The 25,797-nt window shown below is 44.4% G+C and overlaps 1 protein-coding gene across 1 annotated transcript in view; it reads right to left on the bottom strand.

The window, feature by feature from the left end:
• The window catches only part of Arid5b (AT-rich interaction domain 5B), a 174,596-nt gene extending 149,281 nt beyond the window's left edge, over positions 1-25,315 (bottom strand). The window contains exons 1-2 of the mRNA XM_059281750.1: positions 25,277-25,315; positions 24,556-24,810 (exon numbers count right to left, since the gene is read on the bottom strand). Coding sequence (XP_059137733.1) covers positions 24,556-24,810; positions 25,277-25,297 — 276 coding nt within the window. The 5' untranslated portion in view covers positions 25,298-25,315. The remainder of the gene's footprint in view (positions 1-24,555; positions 24,811-25,276) is intronic.
• Positions 25,316-25,797: the final 482 nt, after the last annotated feature.

The following is a 25,797-nucleotide window of genomic DNA, read 5'->3' as shown; positions in this document are numbered from 1 at the left end:
AGAGCATGGTTAAGGGAAGGGCTGGGGAGGGGAATGAATATGTTCAAAGTACGTTGTATGACATTCCCAAAAAAATTGAATTTTTTTTTTTTTTAAAGAATGGTACATTTTCATCCAGATGGAAACTAAGAATGAAGAGAATGATCTTGTTAGCTCCTAGGAAGTATTCTGCTTGGACAGGCTTACCTCTGATGTGCACTGTGTCTGCCAGTAAAGGAGACAGCTCACCACGTTAGAGCCTTGCTCTACTGGTACCTCCTGATTTACACAAGCCCTCCACCAAAATGCATAGTATGAGGGACCTCCACTTTGTTCAACTGTTGTCTCAAGCACTCATGTTTGTGATTGGCTCATGGGACACTCTCAGGGCAAGCACAAACGCTCATGAGCCAGGTAAAGGGAGAGCTATACGGAGAATTTTATTGGTCGGTGGTAAAGTGGGAAGCACAGAGGGCTGAATCATGCTGCCCTTGCTGCTTTCAATGGCTGTCCTTGTATCTCTCAGGACCCCAGCCGGAAGTAGAATAACTCAATGGGTGAGCAATTACAAAAGAATTCACAGAAACTGAGCCTGTAGGGTGGGACGTAAAGGAAACACAAGGGATGGCTAACACAGGAGCTAGGCCGGTAACAAGACCATCCTAGACACCATCCTAGACCAAAGGGTCACAGGGGGCGGGGCTAGTGACCAGCACTGGGGCAGATGCTTCCACCACCAGCTTGGATAGACCTAGGAAAGACAAAAGAAAACACACTTGCCTTTAAACACTTCTCACCCCAAATCCTAGAAGGGCAGCACTATAGCTGAAACACCATAGGGGTTCAGGGACTCTGTTAATGAAGTCCACCACGTAGGCCGATGGAGAGAGGAAATGAACAGCCCAGACATGGAGGGACCCCACCCACGTACTCTCCATTCGAGTCCTTATCTTTCCTCGGGATTAATACCATCCTCTCTGACATGAGGATAGCAGTAGATGGTAGCTATTATTTCCTAATGTCCTTATGAAGCAAAAATAAAAATCTATCAACTCTAAGTTGGTGCCCCCACTGGGAATCACTGCTATTATTACCTGAAACATAATGCTAAGCCTTTCTTTGGCATCAGTATTTAGTGCTGAATTGCATGATTCTGTCTCCTTCAGGGAAAGTTCAGACTGTAAACGTTTTCTAGAGTCACATCTGTACCCTTGTTCAACTCTCTTGTCCCTTCCCAAAGAGCCAAGTGCTATGCTAGACATAAGGAACACAGGCATAATTAAAAAATATTATCATTGAAAATGTTTTTATACTTTGTGTGTGGGAGAAAGAGACAGAGAGAGAGAGAGAGAGAGAGAGAGAGAGACAGAGAGAGAGAGAGAGAGAGAGAGAGAGAGAGAGAGAGAGAGAGAGAGAGCCATGAGAAGTCAGAGGACAACTTGTGGAGATTTATTCATTTCTTCCACCTTGTGGTTTTTGGAATGGAACCCCCGGTTCTCAGGCTTGGAGGTAAGTGTCTTTATTTATCCACGGGGTCATCTTGCTGTCCCTTTTTAAAACTTTCTATTACATTTATTTATTAGTTAGTGTGTGTGTGTGTGTGTGTGTGTGTGTGTGTGTGTGTGTGTTGACATGTGAAGGTCAGAGGACAACTTGAGAGAGTCAGTTCTCTTCTTCTACCATGTGGGTTCTGAGGATCGAACTCAGCTGACTTTTCCCCCATCCACCATTTTCCTGGGATGGGTTTGATTCAAAACAAAAGGGCTCTCATTTTCATAGTGATTTTGCCTCCAAAGTGTGGCAGACATCGCCATTCAAGTTCTAGTTAAAAATATGGAGAATTTCCTCTCTGGTCAACGACGATAGCTCTTAACCCATGCTAGGGTTCATCTTGAGTCCTGAGCTTCATGAAAGAGATTCACTGTGGAGCATGGAAACTCCGTGGCCACTGACTTCCAGTTTTCCAACCCAACTCCTCATCTTCCAGCATTTCCATTACCCTCAACAGTCACTGAGTGAAGCTTATAGCTCCATGAACGATGGGAATCTTTCCTGGCACAATTAGAAGGCATCATCAAATAGAACATTGCTCTGAAGTGTTGCGTATTAAATGTAATGTGACTTTCCTTCATGGTAAAGCCCACAGCACTTGAATATCAAACAAGTAATTAGAAAATATTAAATATTGTGTGTTCCAAAATATATTCTAATACATGCTAATCTAAAACCGATTAGGCTTCAGGCTGCTCCCCTGAGCAGGAGACTGCCTGCCCCTCCCCCCAAAAAATAGGAAAAAAAAGAAAGAAGAAATTTCCCAGAAATAGCCTCCAAATTGATTTCCAGGTCCATGTCTTCTCTCTTGTTTTTCCTCCTTAAAATTAAGGACAATTTTCACGGAGAACAAGAAATTGTATCCCAGAGTCCTAGATCCGTGAAGATATCTTAGTTGGAGGATTGGGCTTGGCTGTGTTTCCTTTGGCCAAATTAGTGGGCTGTTAACTCCTCAATCTGTGTTTTAACTGCTTGCAGATTGCGCTATCTAGCCTGGCACCCAAATAGGTAGCCCTGGCCACTGAAACAATAACAATAACAGCAAAAAGATAAATGAGGCTAAGTCAGTGTGAGAGCTCACTTGAACTGCCTTTAAGAACATTCATCCCGTGTGTATTTCTCTCTCTCTCCGGGGAGGCATTACCAGCCTCCTCCTCAATTGCTTTCTGCCTAGTTTTTGAGACACAGTCTCTCACTGAACCTGGCCCCTCACTGACTCAGCTGGATTGGTTGGCCTATGACCATGGAGAATTCTCCTGTCTCTCTTTCTCTCCAGCACTGAGATTATGGGTGCAGCTTTGTGGTGGGTACTGGGAATTGAACTCAGGTCCTCATGCCTGTATGGTGAAAACTTTGCCAATCTGCTGCCTTACCTGCCATCTATAAGAGCATTCTGTTGAAGCTAACCAGTAACACTAACTCCAAAATTCAACCACCACCTAATCCACATCTTTTATTATGTGGAATGACTCAAAACCATTACTTTTACAGCTTCTGGTTTTGTGGTGGTTTTTGTTTTGTTTTGTTTTAACTCAATGCATGACCCTCTCTCTAGTCACGTATACAGTTCAGCAGGACCAACACTGCAAAAACTCTCAAAGGAGTGAGCTGGTCATGCGGGCCATTTGGTAGCATACTTGCCTGGTGTACATGAAGTCCTGAATTTTGTGACAGCACTTCATCCACCAGACATGGCGGCCCACAGAGATAATCCCAGTACCCAGGCAGCAGAGAGGCAAGAGGGTCAGTAATTCAAGGTCACCTATGGTCATACAGTAAATTTGAAGCCAGCCTGGGCTTTCTGAGCCCCTAGCTCAAAACAAAACAGAATCTCAGAGGAGGAAAGATGAAGGAAACTTTGCTTCTATTGGTATATGAGTATAGAGGTGGAGGCCACCTGACTTATTAAAGCTCACAGGTTAGCTGACATTGACTCTTGCTATGTTATTGTCATTAATGAGGACAGAATCACTGAAAGACTTAGATCCATTCAGAAAACTTTCATGTAGATATCAAGGAAATCCCCCTGCTTGTGTTGCCTCTGGTTAAACACACACACACACACACACACACACACACACACACACACACACACATGATTTGGGCATGCTCCCTCTTGTTAAACACTTTTTTGTTTTTGTTTTTGTTTTTGTTTTTCGAGACAGGGTTTCTCTGTGTAGCTTTGCGCCTTTCCTGGAACTCACTTGGTAGCCCAGGCTGGCCTCGAACTCACAGAGATCCGCCTGGCTCTGCCTCCCGAGTGCTGGGATTAAAGGCGTGTGCCACCACTGCCCCGCTTGTTAAACACTTTTTAACTCTGCTCACTCACCTGTTCATACACGCACGATGGCAGTGAGCTTAACCTGAGACCCATAGCTTGGTATAATAATGTAATTATCCTACATTGGAACACTTAAAGAGCTTTGTGTTTGTAAGACCTGGTTTTCCAGAGACTGGCGATGTATCTCAATAAACAAACCGGCCTTCAATGAAAACCCCTCAACTCAGTTTGGAAAAACATTGAGCATTTTTGCCGAAGCCGGGATCAATGAAAGAGCCCATTTACAACCACTGTGGGTGATATTTCTACTCCTGTTCAGAACAGAGAACATACCTGGGAAACTATAACCTGCTAGTTTCACTCTGGTGACCTCAGGGAGATGGTAATAACTGAGGAACAAAGCCTGAGTTTTTCTAAGTGAGTTTTGAAAGGTGGGGTTCAAACTCAAATGGCTTCTCACACCCAATGCCCTGTGTACTCCAGGTGGAACTTGAGAAAATGAGTGAATGAATGAATTCTACTGGACATTCACATAACCCAGGCACAGAAGGGGACTCAGGAGTTACCATCCCTGCAAGGAAACGTTCACCAGATGAACTTCATCCCATGCTGTCAGAAGAGGTTTTTATTGTAGAGTTTCCTGACTGAGTTCCAGCTGACGCCAGGGTGTTGCCCTGACTCGGCTTTGCACCCAGGACTGGGCCAAGGATCAACCAAGGAGCGAAAAAAGATGACTAAACACAAATACATCCTTCAGAAAAGGGTCAGCCAAGCCTCCCTGTCCCTTGCCTGAAGAGGTGTCCGGCTCCTCTCAGAGGACCCATCTGAACTTCCATCTTTGAAGTTCCGAGCATCGGTGCTAAGCTGTGCCACCCAGGAAAAGACCTGGGCGCCAGCCTCTGACTTGTGGGACACCAGTCTAGTGGTGGGAGGGGCGAACAGGGAATAGTCAGCCCTCCGCTAAGTGCGACTAATGTCAGGTAGTCCTAAGCGACGTTTTACATCCATCAAACACCGAACACCAACAATGTGAAAGCCACGGTGGCTTTGGCCCAGGAATGAAGGACCCAAAAATTACTGTCCTTCTGGTACCCACGGTTACCTCTGGGTATGCAGACTGGGGGGCGAGGTGGGGGCGGAGGGGAGTAGGGCAGAAGAGTCAGAAAGTAAATCGAATCTCCAGCAGGAGAACTAGAAAGAGCGACAGTGGGAGGCAGAGGGGAGAGAGCCCAGGGTGAGGACACGGAGTCGTCAGGGAAGGTCTTGGTAGACAGACCTAAGTGAACCCAAGTGTGTGGCGCATGGTCAAACTCAAAGGAGGACCATGAGAAAAGCACCCAGCCTACCTGTGCGCTTTTCAGTTGACGCAGGTTCCTTGTTTGGGTCTAGGCCCATTTGATCTACATTCCAGGTTTTGCTCCGCTACTTCCTCATGAGTCATTTTCAGTCATAAACATCGATCCGGGCTAGCAAGATCGGGGCTTAGTAGGTAAAGATGCGTGCTGACATTAAACCTGAGGACCCGGGTTCAATCTTCTGAACCCCTGTGGTGGAGGGAGTGAACTGACTCCCATAAACTGTCCTCTGACCTCCAGGGTGTGCGTGACACACTCGGCTCTGACTCAAAATAAGTAAGTGGATTATATGAAATAATATATACTTTAATTGTCAGAAATCTACTTCACGGAACCTTTTCTTCAAACATTTAGTGCCTATGTATGTCGGGAACATGTTGATGAAAATCAACTTGAATTATTCCTTAAAGAGGAAAAGGTCAGTCTCCCCATGGAACCGCCAATTTCCATGCAATTTAGGGGACAACAGCCCTGCTGGTTTTCTGACTTGCACACCGAGGTTGAAGGGCATGGAGGAGACACTCACCAGAGGGTCCATTCACTCCTCTGTCCTTAATGATCTTGCTCTCTAGAAACACAAATCCAAGGAACTACCCCTCTTCTCTGGATTTTGAGTTGTCTTTCGGAACCATCTTGATTTAATGCCCCGCCTCAATGACCATGCAGGGTCGAGACAGATTTCCTATTTCTTATGCACCTTGATGTCTGCTTATATCAGTGACGGGCCCCTCATTCCCCTTCTCAGTAGATTTACCACATCAGATACAATGCCCTTTCCAGCTAAACTCCTCAAATTCATTGATCAAGACATTAGGTGGGTTTTTTTTTTTTTTTTTAAAGACTCAATATGGCTTGTTGACATGCTGTAAGACTAACAAGTCCTAAAAGATGAAAGCAATCTGCTGTCTGGTGTGTGTGTGTCATCTGTAATTACAAGAGGGAGGAGGGGTTTGGGGAAAAACTGCCCAAGGAGGCTGCCTAATAAGAGTAAAGGTGGAAATGAAAGAACAGGACAGAAAAAAGAACACCACCCAACCCACAGCAGACCAGCTGTCCACTGCCAAGATCAGTTCTGATGCTGGTGGTCATAGGGGGTCACTTAGAGGTCCCCAAAGACCCCACTCTCTTGTATCCACACTCTTGTGTAACTACCCACTTTAGGATGTATTACACATAAATCCTCATTCCGATCAGCAGAATTAAGCACAGAGGCATGGGATGCCACTTCTGAACCTGTCTTACTCCACGCAAACTGAAGAAGCCTGCTACTGTGTGACTGGATATAAAGAGGTACCCATGTGCCGTGCTCTAGCAAGAGACAGCTAGAAGTCCAGGTCAACAATCCCGGGGATGTCGGGCCTTCTGACAGACAAGGGAGTAACCCCTGGAAGTTGATTCCGTGATAGCAAAAGCCTAGGCTCACATTCTGATTGTAGCTTTGAGAGACATCGAGCCCGAGATGCCCAAGTAAACCCCTCCCAAGCCCCTGACCCACAGACCTAGAGAAGAATAAGTGTTATCTAAGACAGCAAAGCTGGAATCATTTGCTTCATGAGAAATAGATAACCAAAGCCCAGCTCTGTGACAGGGGACACACTGCATGCTATCATACAACAACAGAATAAAATCTGTGGAGTTAGGTGCTAAACTCCAGTTTCAGCTCTGCCTAGAAAGGAGATTGCTTTCTGCTAAGCGGATGATAAGCCCACAGAAAAACACTTCATGCCTCTGCTTACATCCTGAATCAGGGGATACCCATGGACATTTCCAAGAACTGCCTAATATCACCAACATACATTTCAAGATGGGAGGGCCAAAGGAATCTAACGTTGCCAATGAAAGAAGTAACCAGAGAATAGGGGGCTGATATCATTCTTACCCTTGGTCCCCCCTCAATGATACCCTCATAATACTAATAAATACTGATTAGGTTTAATGAAATGGAAGTTTAAGACTTATAGCTTAGAATAGAAATGGTATACGCCTCTAGAGTAATATTGTATTATGCCCTTAGCTACCACAGGAGGCCTCTATGGCTCATGACTTTTGTCTCCTTTCTAGTTTGTGAATCAAAAATCATCTTCTAAAGACCACTGGCCCGGGTGAGCAGCCAGCAATGTGCTAGCTTCACACGAGATCTGTAAGGCCATGTGTAACACAACCCTGCAAAAGCTGTGGCCAGAATCTAGACAAGGTTGCTTTTTATGCTAAAAGAGAAAGAAGTGAGGGGCAGGCAATGCACACACACACACACACACACACTCACACATGCACACACACACACTCACACATGCACACAAGTGCACATGAGCAAGCGCTAAAAAAAGTTTTGTTTTGTTTTGTTTTTAAAAAAAAAGGAAGAAAGAAAGAAAAAGAAGTTAAGGCAACTGAGGCATCTTCACACTCTGGCATGGCGGGAATACTTTTCACTCTGCCAATCAGAGAGGCCTTTTAAGGAGTCCTGAGGCTAGGAGTGATTTGAATAACTGCTTGGCTCTCTATTAAACTACTGATTTAGTAACATCAAAAATGTAAAGAGACAGAACCTGCACTGTAAAGAAACAGGAAACAGAGCCCACTGATAATTTTAAAAGATATTACCATTTATGTGACTCATAAAATTTGCATTAGAAAAACATATTCAGCCCCCTTTACCAGAACCTCCTTTTTGCTTGCCCCTAGAGTCTGGGATAGATATTTTACAACCTAATGCATTATTGCTGATGGCATATTCAACTTTCAGGAACACAAAATGCAATTCAACTATTACAGTGAAAATTCACTCGAAACACAAGTGGGGTGGATAGTTTCACTTAAGACAGTAAATTTGATGACTTTTTTGGTATTTATAACCCGTATGCTTTGGAATAATTTGACGAGGAGCAGTACAACAGTGTTTCCAATTGAATTCTAGTAACCTGACACACACTGTGGGATTAACCCAAAGCAGAAGGACTGAATGTTCCAGTTGCTAGTCTCCCTTTCAGCCAGTGGTTCTCAGCCTTCCTAATGCTGCGACCCTTTAATAGAGTTTCTTATGTGGCAGTGACCCCCGCCTCCCCCCCTCCCGCCTCCCCCCACAACCATAAAATTATTTTCACTGCTACTTCATACCTGCAATTTAACTACTGTTATGAATCATAATGTAAATGTCTATGTTTTCTGATGGTCTTAGGTGACCCCTGTGCGAGGGTTGTTTGATGCCCCCCCCCCCCAAAGGGTTGCCACCACAGGTTGAGAACCACTGGTTTAGTGTGTCCTTCTCTGATGCCCCCAGTCAGTCTGGCTGGGCCACAGCCGTCCCCTGTGTGCTGTGTTTCTGTCTTGCAAAGGATTAGACTGGTGTACAGCCCTTCACCCACCACCACGAAGAGAGGAGGTGGAGGAAAGAGTGAAGGGGAAGACAGGAAGAAGGGGAAGAGGAGGAGGAGAACAGTGAGGAAGAAGAGGAAGAAAGAGGGGAGGAGGGAGATGAGGAAGAGAAGCAGGAAGAAGAGGAGGAAGAAGAGAAGAAGCAGGAAATGGAGGAGGAGAAAAAGGAAGAGAGGAGAGGAGGAGGAGGAGGAACAGGCAGAAAAGGAACTAAACAAAATTTCAAATTAAGGAGCAGGGATTTGGGCTGGAGAGATGGCTCAGGGCTTGAGAGCACTGGCTGCTCTTCCAGAGGACCCAGGTTCAATTCCCAGCACCCAAAGGCAGCTCCCAACTGTCTATAACTCTAGTTCCAGGGAACCTGACACCATCACACAGATACACACACAGGCAAAACACCAGTACACATAAAAAAAAATCTTAAAAAAAAAAGAAGAAGCAGGGATTTGCAGAGCCTTGTTTTAAATGGAGTAAATGCGGATATATTTAAAGTAAATGTGTGTTACTGTACCACGAAACAGGGGTAGGGGATAACATGTGCGAAGCTGCAGGTATGGACTTTGGCACACTGAGGAGGAAGCTCTGGGACGCAGGTTTTGTCCCTTGACTCCATCATCCTCTGGTCTCGTGGTATTTTGTTATGGCTGTTGTGGAGAGGCCCACTAAAGTCCCTTAATACTTCCATTGGCTGGAACAGAATTGATCTGAGCACGTCCACTTCAGAATCCAGAAATCTCAAGCATAGATCAAAACCTTTGAACCTCACTTGTAATAGTCTCTGGGGATAGATGGAGACCTGGGAAGCTTAGCCCGTTGAGCGTCATTGTTTACTCAGTTATTGTTTCTCAAACAATAGCCCTGTGACTCAACCAATAAATTACTTATTAAGGGGCTGTTAGCAGGTTGTCTACAGCCATGGCAGACTTCAAAAAGCCAGGATACACTAGCATTAGTCAAGGACTAGGAAGAGTAGGGTGTATATCCAACATCTGCCAAAGGTCTAGGATAATCCCAGGTTCTAGTTGGGTCCTGATGCCCCTGTGGATTTTATTTGATACTCCCAGTTGAGTTCCATATACCCATTTCTCAGTGAAGAAACTCAGATGCCAAAGACATGAGGCTAGTTGGCAAGGACAGCACAGTGACCGACCAGCACAATAAATATTCACACTGTATTATCAGGAGTGCACACTGAGGGTTTGTATTTTAACCTCCAATAAGAACACACACATGTGGAATTATTAATCACCACTGCCTTCAGTTTTAAGTCCAAATGACACACTGGACCCTAAGGAAGCCTGGCCTCAGTCTACCCGGTTTCTAGCCTACCCACGAGACTCCGAGTTCTCTTACCAAATGTAGCTCATACCCAGCCTTGCCATGCTGTTCCTTGCCTGTGGCTTTCCTTCTGCCTCAACTTGCCCCTTTCATGATATCTCTCACAAATCTCTACCCACCAAAGCCTTAGTATTTTGAGAGGCCCTTCTGCCGCCAACCTTTCCTCACTGACGCCTCTAGGATACCCAACGTCCAGCTGTTCATCCCCCCCCCCCGCTTCCTCTCCACCCCACAATCCCTGCACCCTTCTGTGGCTTCAGAGTAGGTGTCAGGGACATGTTAGACTCGCTGTACAGCACTCCACTGTTCTCCGTTATCCCTGCCTTCACCTCCAGCCTCGGAGAGCTAGCTACAGAGAACGGGAAGGGCTTTGATCTAGCTGGTCATTCCATCCCCTCCTTTCTTTCTGCTGCCCCCTTTAAACCAACAGGTTCCTTCTGATTTGATTACAGAAAATGAGCCAAATCTGATAACATTATTAGAAGCTCTAGACACTGCAGGGTGGCAGTCCATGGGTCACATCTAGGCTAAAGGTTGTGTTTTGTTTGGCCCAGAGTGTGTGTCAAAGAAGTGGATTGAACGGTCAATGAAAATCACACAGAAGTCTGGGTTTCTTCCTTCTCTGGAAAAACTGAAGATTTGGTAAAATTGAGACCATTCCTGCCTTGCCGCGACAGGTAGGGCCCTAGGAGCGGTGGTTTCGAGCCATATCTCAAATGAGTCATACAGTCCCCAGTTCCCCACTAAACATCATATTGTCCCTCACATCTGTCTGCCTTCACTGGCTGATGTCCCTGCTGGCCTGGTGAGCACCTACGAGTGTGGGCTCCATAGGTCCCTTTCCTCAGGATAACCACGGAAGGCTTCTCGGAGGAAGTGGCTTTGGGATGGAAGATGGAAAGATGGGGGCTGTTGGTGTACAGTTGTTGCCATAGTGAAGCCTCAACTCACTGGAACACCCCTCTCTGGTGGCTCCATTTCCCTACTTTTAGCCAGAATAGACCAAGGCTTCTCCATCTAGACCTTGGAATAAAAAACAAAAACAAAACAAAAAAAAAACAAAAAACAAAAAAACAAAAAAACAAACAAACAAACAAACAAAAACCTCAAGGTCCCGCTCAGTCCTGTCATTTTCTTGATGGATGGGGTTAGAAATCTGGAGCATTCATAAAGTGCTCAAATTATCCTTTTGCAAAATAGAGATGGCATGAAAACCTCCTTCATAGTCTTTCTGTTGTAAGATGTAAATAAAAAGGTTGCATATAAAACTGTCAGCAGGGAGTTTTAAGATTAACTTTGATAACATTATTTTAGACCAGAATTTGGCAAGCATTATCAGGAAAGGATCAGGTACCAAATATTTTAGTCTTGGTAAGTCTCTGTCATAACTACACTGCCACTATAGTGTAAAGAGACCTTTGAAAAGAGACCTTTGTAAACACCAGGGCATGGTATGTACTAATAAAACTTTATTGATTTGAAGAAAAACAAAACAAACAGGCAATGGGACAGATTTTGGTGTCTGGGCCTTAGCTTTCCATCATTGCCACAGTCATACACTGTAGTCAGCCTAAAGACATTTTATAGGGGTCTGGATGAAGAACAGATGTCTCCACAGGGCATCTATAGTATCGAAAACTGAGTCACTGGATTCATAAGGTCAGATCCTTTCCCACCATCTTATAGGAACACTCCTCCTGCCTTTCCTTGCCAAGAAACATCTCAGTCTTCACCTTGAAATCTCATTAGACCTCAGTTCAGAAGTGATTTCTCCCACAATACCTTGGCAGACCTTTCTAAGATGGCCAGTCACCCACATCACAGGATCCTCTATTTTCCCTTCATCACTCTGACCATGCCACAGGACTATTCCTTGATTTAGGGTAGTTTGATGAACCACACGTGCACTCTCTAGCTGCCTGTATGCTCCTGGAGGGCCTGGCTTCCCACCCTGAGTCTGCGCTGGCAGACACACTCAGAAGACACTCAGGGGAGACTGAGGCTGAGACTCCTCTCCTGTGACACTGGACCCCAGATGGGGTCTAAGGAGCATTTAAATCCTATTACATAGCACACGACATCACCATAGACTCATATGGGTATCAATCAGCCACCAATATAACTACCAATTTCTAGAGGTTCAAAGAAATACTGGGTCAGTGTTTAATAAAGTCTCCAATATTTGGAGTTCTTAGTTTGTCTTCAAGTTACAAGGACTCACAGTGAAATAATAAAATTGCTTCCCCACTATCTTTGAGAGAATCAGGGAGAGCCTGGGGTTCAGTATTGGGTCTAAGGCCTGCCTTTATGTGAACTTGGACAAATTACCTCACCATTCTTAACCCCCACTTCATTGCTCCATTTTCATAAGTATGGAAGAATCAAAATACTCCAAACCTTGAAGAATCCCTGTGACAATTAGGTGAGTTAGTCTATGTATGGTAGACAGGTGACTACGTAGGCACCACCACACAACAGTTAGGCCAACACAGTAGGGAAGACTTTGTGGATGGATCTGGAGTAGAGAAGGCCGGAATATTTTCTCTGGTCTGTGAGCACACAGAGTAGAGAAAAGAGGAGGGGAGGGGAGTGGAGGAGAGAAGGGAAGGGAAGGGAAGGGAAGGGAAGGGAAGGGAAGGGAAGGGAAGGGAAGAGAAGAGAAGAGAAGAGAAGAGAAGAGAAGAGAAGAGAAGAGAAGAGAAGAGGAGAAAGAGAGAGCATTCTAGAAAGAAGCATGGATGTCATTCCAAGGTTAAGATTGGTGGAAAATTTGGATAAACCAATGAAGTTGCGTCTTGCCTTCTTCCTCACATAAGGAGGTGAGGTCTGTGAAGACAGAAACCTTCTGTGTTCATCCATTGTGCTCACTGTCACAGCCTTAGTACAGAGCACAATACACAGGCTCATGTTCTTGTTTCTGAAGGAATGAAACTGTGCCTCAGTTCCAAACGCTGGTAGAAACGCCAATTCCACCTGGCACCAAAATTACCACCTTTTGGCAAAGTTTTGTCAGGCTTTAACCAAGGGCCCTCCAGGCTTCAGGACAGATGGTGGAAATGAGGGTAAGATCTGTCCTGAATATCAAGCCTGGATTCTGTGAAGTCACCAGCCCACAGGTCAGTGGCTTCCCATCCCCGTAAAGTCTACACCCTCCATTAGTGATTTTATGAAAGTTATAACTTTGTGGGGCGCCATCACTGGAGTGATCCTAGCCTGTGTGCATACCTGGGAACACTTCCCTACATTCCCTGGTGCCCAACTTCAAGAGAACCAACCCTTCACCAAGGCCAGAGATCAGCCTTTGGTACCTGGGGGAGCTGAGTTCAAGTTTTACCTCTGTGGCTTGCCAGTTCTTACTGTGTACTCTGTATCTTTCTGTCTGAAGCTGGACTCACTCTCCTTGAGTTTTTGCCACCCAAAAGTCCATCAAAATGTCCAGAGACATCAGATGTGAGTCTTTGTCTTAAGGAACCTTGGCAATCAGCAATGCCAACAGACCTAGGACTAGTCATGCCTAAGCCCAGACATATTTGTTGATGGCAGCACAGCCAGAGAACCTGCCTAACCAATGGACAGCCATCGATCACTCCAAGCAGAGAAGGTCTGAGAGAACAATAACTTTCTCTGCGTTGCTTTCATTGGTCTGCCGTTTGGAGACACAATACCAAGATCCAAGGTGGACTTGACCAAAGTTAGGAAGCCATCTACTCAAAAGACCAGGAGCTGCCAGGTGGTGGTGGTGCATGCCTTTAATCCCAGCTCTCAGGAGGCAGAGCCAGGCGGATCTCTGTAAGTTCGAGGCCAGCCTGGTCTCCAAAGCGAGTTCCAGGAAAGGCGCAAAGCTACACAGAGAAACCCTGTCTCAAAAAACAAAACAAAAACAAAAAAAAAAAAAAAAGACCAAGAGCTAAGCCTATCATTTTGGAAAGTACAAGAAAACATTCATTTTCTCCTACAGGTTATGGCTAATTTGCTTTTCTCCCGATGGCTCTCTGAGCTAATTCCAGTCAGATAATGGCAAGTCAAGGTTGGACCAAAGAGAACTCACAATTCTGTCAAAACCACTTGTGTGTGACATTCCTTAGGAAGCTTATGGTGAGCCCAGCTCACAGGTAAGAGGATGAGAACTTGGCCCATCACCTCTGTAGCACATAAGCCTTCTTCATAGAGGCCAGGAAGATATACATGTGCACTCATGCTTACACAAGCATGCATTGGCATATATATGTTATTTTTTACTGTTAATGTCTCTAGATTCATTAAACTATAGTTAGCACAATAAATTATGTACTTAGGGTGTAGAAGGTAACAATTTGATGCACGCATGGATACCATGTAAAAATATTAATTACCATCTACAACCTCACATAATCACCATTTGGGGCTGGTGAGAGCACTTAAGGTCTTCTACTCTCCTAACATTCACACTCACTGTGCTGTCCACGAGCACCCCAGACCTTCGCCATCTTCTGATTGAGATTCTGTATTCTGTCCTCTTTTCCCCACCCTCTATAAAGACCATTCTCCAACCCGTTCCTCAAGCCAGCAAGATGACTGCCTCAGTGAGTCAAGGCACTTGCTGAGAAGCCTGACAAGCTGAGTTTAATCCTCAGGACCCACATGGTGGAAGGAGAGAACTGACTCCTAAAAGTTGTCCTCTGTCTCCCACATGTGCCCCCACGGCATGCACAGACACTTACCATCACTCACAAAACAAAGAAATGAATGTAACATGAAAAAGTATACAGAAATGTCTTTCTCCCGTAAGAATACACAGAATTAGTGCGACTGAAATCTTTGCACTCAGCTCTTTGTCTCCAGCTAGTCTGTGTTCTTTTGTCCTGGTTAAATGTGCTTTAATTAGCAAGTATCTGTAAATAATTTACTTGCTTTACAAACACAACAGAACAATGGGGTCAGTTTTCACATACATTTACCAAGCGTGCATTGGATCTTAAGCCAGACTCTCCCATTGTTCAATATCTGTATTAATCTTACTCCTTCTTGTTGCCTTCCTTGGAGGAGGTTGGAAGTAGCCTAGCGGGTAGCCGGGGATAGAAACTCAAATTCCAGTAACAACACCATGTTTTACCAGACCCCAGAAGCCAAGCACACGAGGCTGTCCAGCTCAGGCTTGTGCAAACCCTAACACCCCCAACAACAAAAAAAAAAAAAAAAAAAAAAAATAAGAAAGTATGCCGAGGGTAACAGACATGGAGGCGGTGGTTGGAGAATGAGGGTGCCCATTAAATCCCTTCATCTCCTAAGACCCTTAGAGCGCGAGCCCCCCAGACACAATGACACCCAGGAAATCATCTGGACTCTGCAGGGGTTAAAACAGCGTCATGCATACAGTGCAAAGCAAGATGTTAAATCAAATGAGTGTGACTGCTCTGGGACCAGAGGCATATTATTTTGAATAAGATTGAAAAGGCCAGAAAAAGCAATTCAAAAACATTTCAATTATGTATTTCCCAGAACTACATCTTTGAGCAACTAATGCAAATGTTACCGCCACAATAAAACTTCTTCCCACATGAAAGCATATAAAGCAGGTTGAGCAGCATATACTTTATAGATCATATGCATATTTTGGACTATTAATAAAAAATGCAAAAAAATCTATGTATGCTTTACTCTCCGAAGCAATACAGTAATTATGATTAAGGGACATACAGCACGAAAAGAGGCAATTTATCTTCCTGGTGCTCAGGGATGCTACTGTGTAACTAAGCAACTAAAGACAAAATATGGTCTAATTAATTCATTCCTATGCTTATTTAAAAGACACAATTAGAACATTTTTATTTTCCAGCTTGCACAGTAGCTCGACATGCTTGAGGGTGTAGAAAGCAAAGCCTATTATTCGCAAAGACAAGAGTTTAATGTTTATGCCACACATAGGCTTGGAACTGAACAGTGGAGCATTGGCGCTTCCTAGGCTGGGTTTGCTGGGAGTCATAAGAAAGGAAGATGGAGGAGGGGTCAATAGACTGGCTAGCAACATGTGGCCTCTGCTGGGTTTTTGTTTGTTTGTTTGTTTGTTTGTTTGTTTGTTTCTCACTAGGGTGCAAGGATTAAGAGGGGCTGTGAACTTGATGGTACTGTGTGCACGACAATGTAGGCTGATGTACCTATATAGCCACAAAGGGTTTATAGAAAATTCATGTCATCCAGCTATATCCTTGTCTGAATGATAATGTCAAGTCTCCATTTTTCACACTGGGGACACACATCTGACATGAGGGAGATGTCATCGGCATGACTTTAGAGCCCTCTTTCAATGAATGATTATCTGCATATTTCTCACTGAGTTTATATGGTACATATACATGTTTATGTGGGTGTTTGCACTTCTGTGTGTGTTTTGTGCATGTGTACACATGAGTGTGTAGGTCAAATGTTGAATGCAAATGTCCTCCTCAATCATCCTCCACCTTACTTTTTGAGACGGGGGTCTTCCACTGAATCTATAGCCCATCAATTATATAGAAGAGCTGGCCAATGAACTCTAGGGATCCACCCTGTGTCCCCGCCCCCCCCCCCCCCCCCCCCCGGAACTGGGATGACAGACAAACCTTTTACCCGGGTGCTGGGTATCCGAACTCAGGCCCTCACATATGCATGGCAGACATTTTGCTAACTGAGCTATCTCCTTGGATCCACACATTTTGAAATGTGTGGTCAATACCACGCTCAGGGTCTGGGATTTGCATGGACGCACTCTGGGAGCCAAGGCCTACTTTCTGTTCTACGTGAACACCATGCGGATTACAGTACACCCTGAAAAGGTCCACAAGGACTTGAGGACAGATTCTTCCAGAAACAAAGGATCCATGACCACATCTCTTAGAGGCGAATGAATCTCTTAGCCAACGATCGATAAATTTGTTTTAAATATCCTTAAAAGCAAAGCCAACAAGTAATCATTAGTTACAATATTATTCTGAGTAGATAATGGCAAATATCCAAGGGCCCTGCTATAAAAAATGACAAGCGAATACATTTGATTCAAGCAATTATATGCTGGATATTGGTTAAAACTAGACTTTGATAAATGAGCCGGAGTTGTATGTTACCAGATGCCACTATGAACAATGGCATGCTTTATTAATAATTAATAACCAAGTATTTACATGCATGGACTCTTGTATTTCATAAAAATAACATTTCCCAAGTATGGGCCTGACAGTTTAAATGTCAAGAGAGGTATTAATTGCTTACAGTGTGGAGTCACTATTAAACACATGGCTTAGTTAAGGTCATCCACCTGAAAAACACGCTCTCTTTTGTGAATTGCTAACAGCACTCGGATGACGCTTGACTCTTCTGTCCAGAAGTCTAGGTATTAAGTTTGCCACTGCAAAGTCTCCAATTTCAATGATTTGTGAAGATTAGAAAAGCACAGAGAGGTGGTCATGGTCGTGCCAGGATGAGCTCTCAGTCTCAAATACTTGCTTATTTCTTCGATGAGTGTGACTACGAACCCCCATTCACTTATTTGGCATCCGTAGGGATGATGTGGCTATGAGTTTTAATAGAAAAGGGAAAAGTATGTGATTGGGTATTGAGGTATGCCCACAGGTCAAGTGACCCATCAATGGACCAGACTGCTAGCAAAAAGGAATTTGTTTTTTAAAAGATTTCCTTGGTTACTTGTTATTTATGTTTATATGTGTGAGCCCGCGTGAGTATATATGTATCACATGTGTGCAGGAGCCCGCTGAGGTACAAGAAGGTATCAGATCCTCTGGAGCTGGAGTCACACACAATTGTGAGACATCTGATGTGGGTGCTGGGAGTCAAACTCGGGTCATCTGCAAGAGTAGTAATCACCCTGAATGGCTGAGCCATTTCTCCAGGCCCAGAAAGCGTATTTTTAAAATATTTTTTAAGTTTAAATTATATGTCTATGTGTATTTATATATGCTCGGGGGCCAGAAGAGAGTTTCACATCTCCTCGATTCAGAGACACAGTTGGCCATGAGCTACCTAGTGAGATCCTTTGTAAGGCAAGTGTAGGATCTTAACCACTGAGCCATCTTTTCAGCCCCACAAAAGTATTGTAACCTTATTGCTTAGTCATTCTGCACCCACTGAATGGTGCTGAATGCCACCGAGGGACTCGCAGGTGAACAAAGCATGGTGGAGGAAGTGAACTCAGCGAAATACAAGGAAAAGGAGGATGCTGATAGTCATATTATTATCATGCAAAGAGAAAGAACCTGAGATGTGCTGAGCACAGGCAAGATGCGAAACACCATTAGCCCACAGGCTCTTGAGAAGGCTCATGTCCCATGGCAGAACAGGCTCTGGCACACAGTGGGTGTGCTGTAAATGTGTATCTAGCTCCAGTATACAGTAGGTATTCTGTAAGTGAGTGTCTGGCAAACGAGAATCCAAAGAGGAAGACTGCTTTCCACTTTCCCAGAAGGATCATGAAACATAAAGAGACCTTAGCTCATCTCAACTTCAACTCAGGACCAAGGCTGGAAAGTCTGATATTTCTTTGACTAGCATCCAGCAATCAGGGTGGGGTAATTTGTGAGTTCCCCAAAGGGCCCATGCTTTTTCACCTCTCTGTCCGTGTCTAAGTGCTCAGTACACACTAGCTCACATGGATGATATGTTTTCAAATTTACTCATGTTGTTAGGCATCCTCGACTGTGATTGTGCATTTTTATACATGTTGACCTCACTTTGTGATTAAGATTGGTCAGCTTCTGGAGAAAAAGGACCAACTTGCCAAGTTTTTTTCCATTCACCCCTTCACCTCCTACATGGTCAACACTCAACAAGTAGTTTTTTGATGAACACAAGCTAGTTAATACTTACATTGCCTGGGGTTTGGATCTTAGCCATTCAAAATATACTTTAATGTAAATCTTACTTATTCACAAAATTAAAGTCCCAGACTCAATATTTAAAAAGTTTCATGCATGTAAATGATAATGACATAATACTAATATTTCATTATGTCTAATAGTATGAGACATAATTGTCCCAAGCTAAGTAGGAAAAGAAGAATTGTGTCTGGGGATATAGCTCATAGGAAGAGCACATGTTTAATAAGTGTGATGTCCTGAGTTTAATTCTCAGCACTGAAAAATAGAAATATTCCATCTTCCACACCAATAGCCTTATGAGCCAGAGGTCAGCAAACATTTTCTGTAAAGGATCAGGCCTAACAACAAATATTTCCACTGTGTTGATCATATGGTAACCATCAAAAGTATCAGCTGTGTTGTTCTAGCCAAAGAACTTCAGAAACCATATAAATAAATGAATTTGGCTACATTCCAATAAACTTTATTTACAAAATGTCTGTGGGCCAGATTTGACCCTCCAGTTTAGCTGGCTGACCCTTATGACAGTCCAGTGAATGGCCTCCATGCAATGTTTTAGTTCTTCTCCCTGTTCTGTACATGGTCAGAGATGTCCCTTCACTTAGTTTTAAAGAATGACTAATAGACAGTAGCCAGAGGAACCACAGCCATCAGTGGCTGAGTTTTTGGAGGTCCTGTGCTAGGGAGCCCTTTTAATTATCATCTCTGATTTCCTCAGTAGAATCTAGATCACCAATTCCACTGTACAGGTCAAGAAAATGGGGCTCAGGTAAGATAGAACATCATTTAAGAACAGCGAGATCAGGCGACAGTCAACAAAACTCCGCACTCTCTGAAACTCAGCTGTGGACACAGACCAAGACTGAGGGCTACGGCGAAACAAGCTGAAGCCAGAACCATCTAGATTCCACAGTGCATCTGCTTAACCCCAGATACGATCAAATCAGGTAATCTTTTGAAAAAATGTGGCTGGTCCGGTTGGCCACATTTTTCAGTAGCAAAATGTAAATTCTTAAGAAGCCTTCTGCTCTGATGACACAGCGAAACCCAGTACAGAGAGGAAAGATAGCTTGAGTGGAAGGAACCAGAATCACCAGGGATTTTAGCAAAGTAACCCAGGAGTTACCATCTCACAGAGAAGAGTCCCCAGTAATGCCTCAAATTCCAACGAGAAAAGCAATACCAATATTCACAATAACGATCACAGCCAATCTTCATTGACCTATCATCAACTTGGGTTGTATGTACTTTCCATGTAGTAGCTCATTTAGTCCTTGAGACAATCCTAGGAGTAAATGTTGCATGCCCATTTACGGAGGAAGATACTGAGGCACAGAATGCTTGAGTAATTGCCCAAGATTCTATCACCAGAGCGAGACTGTTGAAAATGTTTACACTTCAAAGTCTTGGCTCCAACTCCAACTGTCCTAATCTGCTTTTAGTAGAACATGTGCCTTTGAAGCAATTTCTAAGTGGATCACCACTTATGGTTTATCCTGGATGGTGACAACTAAATACTGTTAGAAATCCTGAATGCAAGCTAGTGTCTCAAACACCCAGGCATGCTTGGTCTTGACTCAATGACATCATTAGCTTAACCTTCTCCATTCCTAGTTCCAGGCCATCAACAAACCTTCATGTAAAACCCAAGCCTGCACATGCACGAATTTTGAAAGTCAACTGCCAATAGATTAAGTAGTTGGCAGTTTGAGAATGAGCATGATCAGAAGTTGCCCAGTAACAGAACCAATTACCCACCTACTTTGCCCTGTCCTCCTCTGAAAAGCTACTGGTGACATGTGGCAATTGCGGGTGATTACCAAAGACACTACCTCCTGGCACATGGCCCTGCTGTTCACTCTCAGGCTGATTTAAGACAGCATCATGATTAGGTCCAAAGAAATCCACATAAACACCTAAGTCATTATGATTTGTTATTGTTTACAGAACGAGAATGTTTATAATATTCTTATCTGAAGTCCTTTTGTTTTAAGTATTTTGTGATATCTAGAGCATTTCCCTATATAATGTCTCTCAGTCTCCCAAATCATTCAGTTGTTTTTGCTGTTATTCCCATTTTGTGGGAGAAGAAATTGAGGCTCAGATACTTATAGTTACTTAAGGTCAAACTGAGACTAAGTTGCAGAATTGAAATGTGCTTCCTCTTTGTGTTGTGCGTGTATGTGTGAGTGTGAGTGTGTGTGTGTGTGTGTGTGTGTGTGTGTGTGTGTGCAGGGTACTAGTATGCCATAGCATGCTTGCAGAGGTCAAGAAACAACATCAAGTGTTAGTCGCAGACTTCTACCTCATGTAAGACAGGCTCTGTTTTGTTGCTTACTACTGTGTACTCTCTCACCACAGGAGCCATAGAATTACTGCTTCCAGCTTACATGAGTTCTGAGGATTTGAACTCAGGTCCTCACACTTGTCCAGTAAATGCTTTATCTACTGATCCTTTTCCGCAACCTCAAATGCCTTTCTTCAATGCAAGCTACCAGCACTGAAAATGTCTGATGGCAGTAATACACATGTGTGTTGTCACCATCACCCTTGAAACCAATTAGTAGCTAATTATTAATAACTATGAAAATATATTGTATATAGCATCGGTTAGGATTACCTGGACCACATAGAATAAAATATTTTTAAACCTGAATATCTGACCTTTGAGAGCTGATTGAGTAGTCTCTGTTCTAAAAGGAACAAGGGACTGCTTCTAGACTCTACTGCGGTGTGTTTTTCTTGTTAGGTCTCATTGGAGGAGGCAAGCTTAAAGTTTAAGAAGGACTGGGTGACTCTGGCTTCATCTAACAGACCACGTGACCTTGGCATGTCCCTGTCCCCATCTATGAAATGGGTAGGCATAGTCCTGCGTCACCCAGTATCCTGCAGTGATTGCAAAGATCTATATGGAATTAAAAAAAAAAAATCTTCTGCAAATCGCAGTGAACCACACAGGGACGCTATTTCTAAACTCGCACAATGATCATGTTCCTGCTTTTAGAACTGACGTCTTCACATTTCAAGAAATCAGAAAAAAAAAAAAAAAAAAAGGCAGAATGACTCTTTTCAACAGAGAGTACCGAGTCCTGGTTGTCCTTTTGAGATAGATGCTGATGTCAGCTCCATCAAGAAATTATTAACCTCCATTTGGTTACTTAAAATAAACTCTACTGGCTGATTAAATGCGCTTGAACACCAAGAAAACATTCCCCGGCAGTTACCAACGGCAGAGGCATCCTTCAAAACTATTTAAAATCAATAATAAAAACCATTTCAATGTATATAAACAAGTTAATGGAGTAGGCGAAAACAAAGCAAATTTCTTAATGAGAGGCCCTGTTGCCCCCTCTGGGCGCCTGCAGTAAATGCTGGTCTCTGACTCTCCTCCCCGGGAGCCTGGCTGCTGCTGCTAACGTCTGACTTAGGCCAGGGGGGAAATGACATCACCGGGGTGGAAAACCGATCCTGCACTGGGAAACTTTCTACCTGTTTTCCATTTTGTCATAATTATTTTGCACAATGCAGCTTCCATTTGCATAATTTTGAGGCGTGTCATTATCTCAATTGAAAATTGTTTTAATATGGCTGAATAACTCACAATGACATCAGCCAAAGTCCTAATGAAATATACAAGTATAATCATACAGCTAATTACCAGCCGTGTTAGCATTAAAAAACAAATCATGCATAATATTAGACTATGTATAAGCAGCTGAGGATTATAAATAGAGCCGCCCTCTCTCCACAAACCCCCTAGAGTTTACTTTTAAATGGCAAGATTAATTTTCTGAGGTATGGCTCATACAGTAGATACGAAATGCCTAGATCATTACAACTCCCCATAAGGAACAATTAAAAAGAGATCGTGTGTTTAAAAACGTATCTATTCATTGTCAACAGTTCTGACAGACAGATGGGATCATCTGTGGTTTTTATTCTTAAACCAGAATTCGCCATTTAGTTACATCAACAGAAATTAAACAGGACCTAGTGGGGTCAACTCGGGGTCTTTTAAACAAATATTCCAATTTCAATTAAAAAAAAAAAAAAAAGAGTGACCACAAATATCCCATAAAACACTGAATGATTTCCTCCTGGGTTTAGTCCGAAGTCTGTTAGGCACCAGCTCTTTTCTGGATATTTAATCCTTCCCTTCTCCAGATCACAGGCCATGTTGAAGTAATAAATTTGAAAAGCAAATAATAAGAAATCAGGAAGGGGGAGGGAGAAGGAAGACAGCTGCGCAGGAAAGTTGGGTCGGGGGAGGGGCCTGAGCCCGGGGGAAGGCGCTCAACCTGTTGGTGGGCTGCAGGGGTCCCACTCTGCATCTACACACCACCTTAGTCAGGCTGCAGGCGGAGCCGGGAAACCGAATGCTTACACCCGGGGCTGTGGGGAGGGCGGGGGAGGGGTGTGTGCGAGGAGGAGGAGGAGGAGGAGGAGGAGGAGGAGGAGGAGGAGGAGGAGGAGGAGGAGGGCGGAGCTTATTTCCGAAAAGGCAGATTCCTGGGCCGAGGTTCTGACGAACTCCCTTAATTAACCGGCCGCCGACCACTGAGGGGTAATTCGATCCGGGGGAGAGGGAGTGAGCTAGCGAGGCCAAAAGTGCAATCAACTCCATCAGCTCCAGGAATTTCTGCCCGGGCTGGCAGCTCCAGGGCCCCCGAGGAGTTCCGCACTGAACCATTCATTTAACAACAGACCTACCTCGAAAGCTCGGCGAGCCTGGAGTCGAGCTAGCCGCCCTCCAAAGTCTCAGTTTGATTACCCTGGCTCTGTCTCGGGAGACACAAAGCCTGGCCAGGGGGCCGTGGCCCTCCCTCCCGCCGCGCCCTGGGAGCAGACTCCCCAAAATAGTTCCCGGGGGTGTGTGTGTGTGGGAGGGGGTAAAGACGGCGCCACCGAGCTCGGCCCTCGGACCCGGGGAGCCTCGGAGAGCTGCCGTCACACCCGCAGTGACAGAGCCCGAGGGTGGTGGCCGGGTGGCCGCGCCGGGTCCACTCCGCGTCCACCCCGCGCGCAGCCCCGCGCCGCCCCGCAGAGGCCCCTGCACCCGGCCCCACACCCCGCACTGGAAGACGTCCACTTCGCGTGGAGTCACTGGAAACCAGAACATCAAATGGTTCCGGGAGGAGGGGGGAGTGGGCGCGAGAGAGTTCTTAATGCCGAACGTGTTTGTGCCGGTTACACGACCGCTTTGAAATCCGCCCGGGCAGATGCGCAAGTTATTTGAATGTATTATCCCAGTACCTGTCATTTATCACTTCAGTCAACACGTCTTTGCCAACTCAATCGCTTTTGATCTCATTCTGCCTCCGTTTCGTAATTTCCGCCCTCTTAAACATATCAAATACTTAAAAGAAAAAAAAAACGTGAACAATATCAAAACCCACCAAAAGAAATTCATCCAGCCTAGGAGCCAGGCACGAAGGTAAATTTTTTTTTAAAAAAGCAAAAAAAAAAAAAATGTATATATTAAGGCACGGGATATTAATCTTCAAGCGGAGGTAGCAAAACCAACACACACACACACACACACACACACACACACACACACACACACACACACACCCTGGAACAAAACCCTTCTCGACAAGTTATTTGATCTTGACTAAAATCAGCGGTTGGACGGTCTTTGTAAAGCTGACAGCCAAACTCTGACAATGGTAAAATACTCCAGCCCCAGTTAGTGGCGCTACCCCTTTAAAAAACGAGCGGATCCTGCTCGCCGCAGAACTGAATACAGTATTTTCCAGCTTGCCTTATAATACGCATTACTGGAGGGGGGTGGATAATAAAGAAGGAAGAGAGAGAGAGATAGGTTTACCACCTCGCCATGGTCGCTATTTCTGCCCTGGGGAGTGTCTTCGGGGAGGAAATAAAGTTTCGAGCTGGATAAAAGTTGCCGGCTGGTCCTTTCTTCCCACAACAGCTGGAGCTCCGCTATGCAAATCGGATCCTTTGGCGTACATCTTACAAAGAAAAAGTCGCCAAGGGACAAGATTCTTGGTTTGCCTTCAAGGTGGAATTGAAAAGCCTTATAGAAAATATAAGGTCCGTGCAATCCACACGGTGAGCCGACCCACTGCAGGAGGGAGGGGGGGGGGAGAGAAAAAAAAAACCACGTAAATAATGTAGCCATCAAGCACAAATATCTATTCCCAGGCACATTCACACACAAGACAGCCAGACTCTCAATACAGACCGGCCCACAGATAGAACGCTGGGTGAAAAAAATATTACAAACCCCACTAATTTTTTGCCTCCCTTAAAAAAGAAAAAAAAAAAAGAAAAAAAAAAGCCCTCCGGGTCTCCACCACCCCCTTCCCAGCTCCCCATATGAGGCGATAAAATTACATTATGTAGGTATGATCAGCGCAGGGATTTTTTTTTTTTTTAAACAATAAAAATGATTTTGGGGGGATGCAGAGGGTAAAAGTTTGGTGAAAAGTTTGTGGGGGGTGTGGGGGGGTGTAGGGGGGTGGGTGAGCTGGGGGTCTGGGGGCTGCCGGGGGGCGCCGGGACCGCAGGAGCGGAGGAGAGCGAAATACCTGGAGTGAGTTGGGCTCCATCTCGACGTTCTGAATTGATTGAACTCAACATTCTCTCCAAACTTGTTGGCTTGAATGGATTGCATCAGGTCCTGGCAGGGAAAAGCATTCTCTGCTTGCAGCCGGCGTGATGTCTCAATATAAAACTAAGCTCTCGCCTCCCCCTCAGCACCAAAATGATTGAAAATATATCCTAATATTTCTGCGAAGACTCAATTTTCAGCCCCTGTGAAAAAGATGTGGGTTTGCTGCCAAAGATGGGTTGATCAAATTCGAAATAGAGAGAAGGGCCAGGTCTGACCTCGGCGGGAAGCAAATTGATCAAGGCAAAAAACAGATAGACAGACGTAAAAAAAAAAAAAACCCACCCTAAAACCAAGTAATGAGTGTATCTTTTTCTTCCAATGGCCCATATCTGCGGGTAACGTCGGCTGAGATTTTTGAAGCAGACCAAGTCTCTCGTGCTGCTTTGTGCATCTGACAGGACCTGCTTGTATATGTCTAATATAAAGAACATTTCC

This window comes from Peromyscus eremicus, chromosome 16_21, assembly GCF_949786415.1.
Source record: "Peromyscus eremicus chromosome 16_21, PerEre_H2_v1, whole genome shotgun sequence".
Classification (NCBI taxonomy): domain Eukaryota; kingdom Metazoa; phylum Chordata; class Mammalia; order Rodentia; family Cricetidae; genus Peromyscus; species Peromyscus eremicus.
Note: the sequence above shows the minus strand (reverse complement) of the source record. Positions and strands in the feature narration are given on the sequence as shown.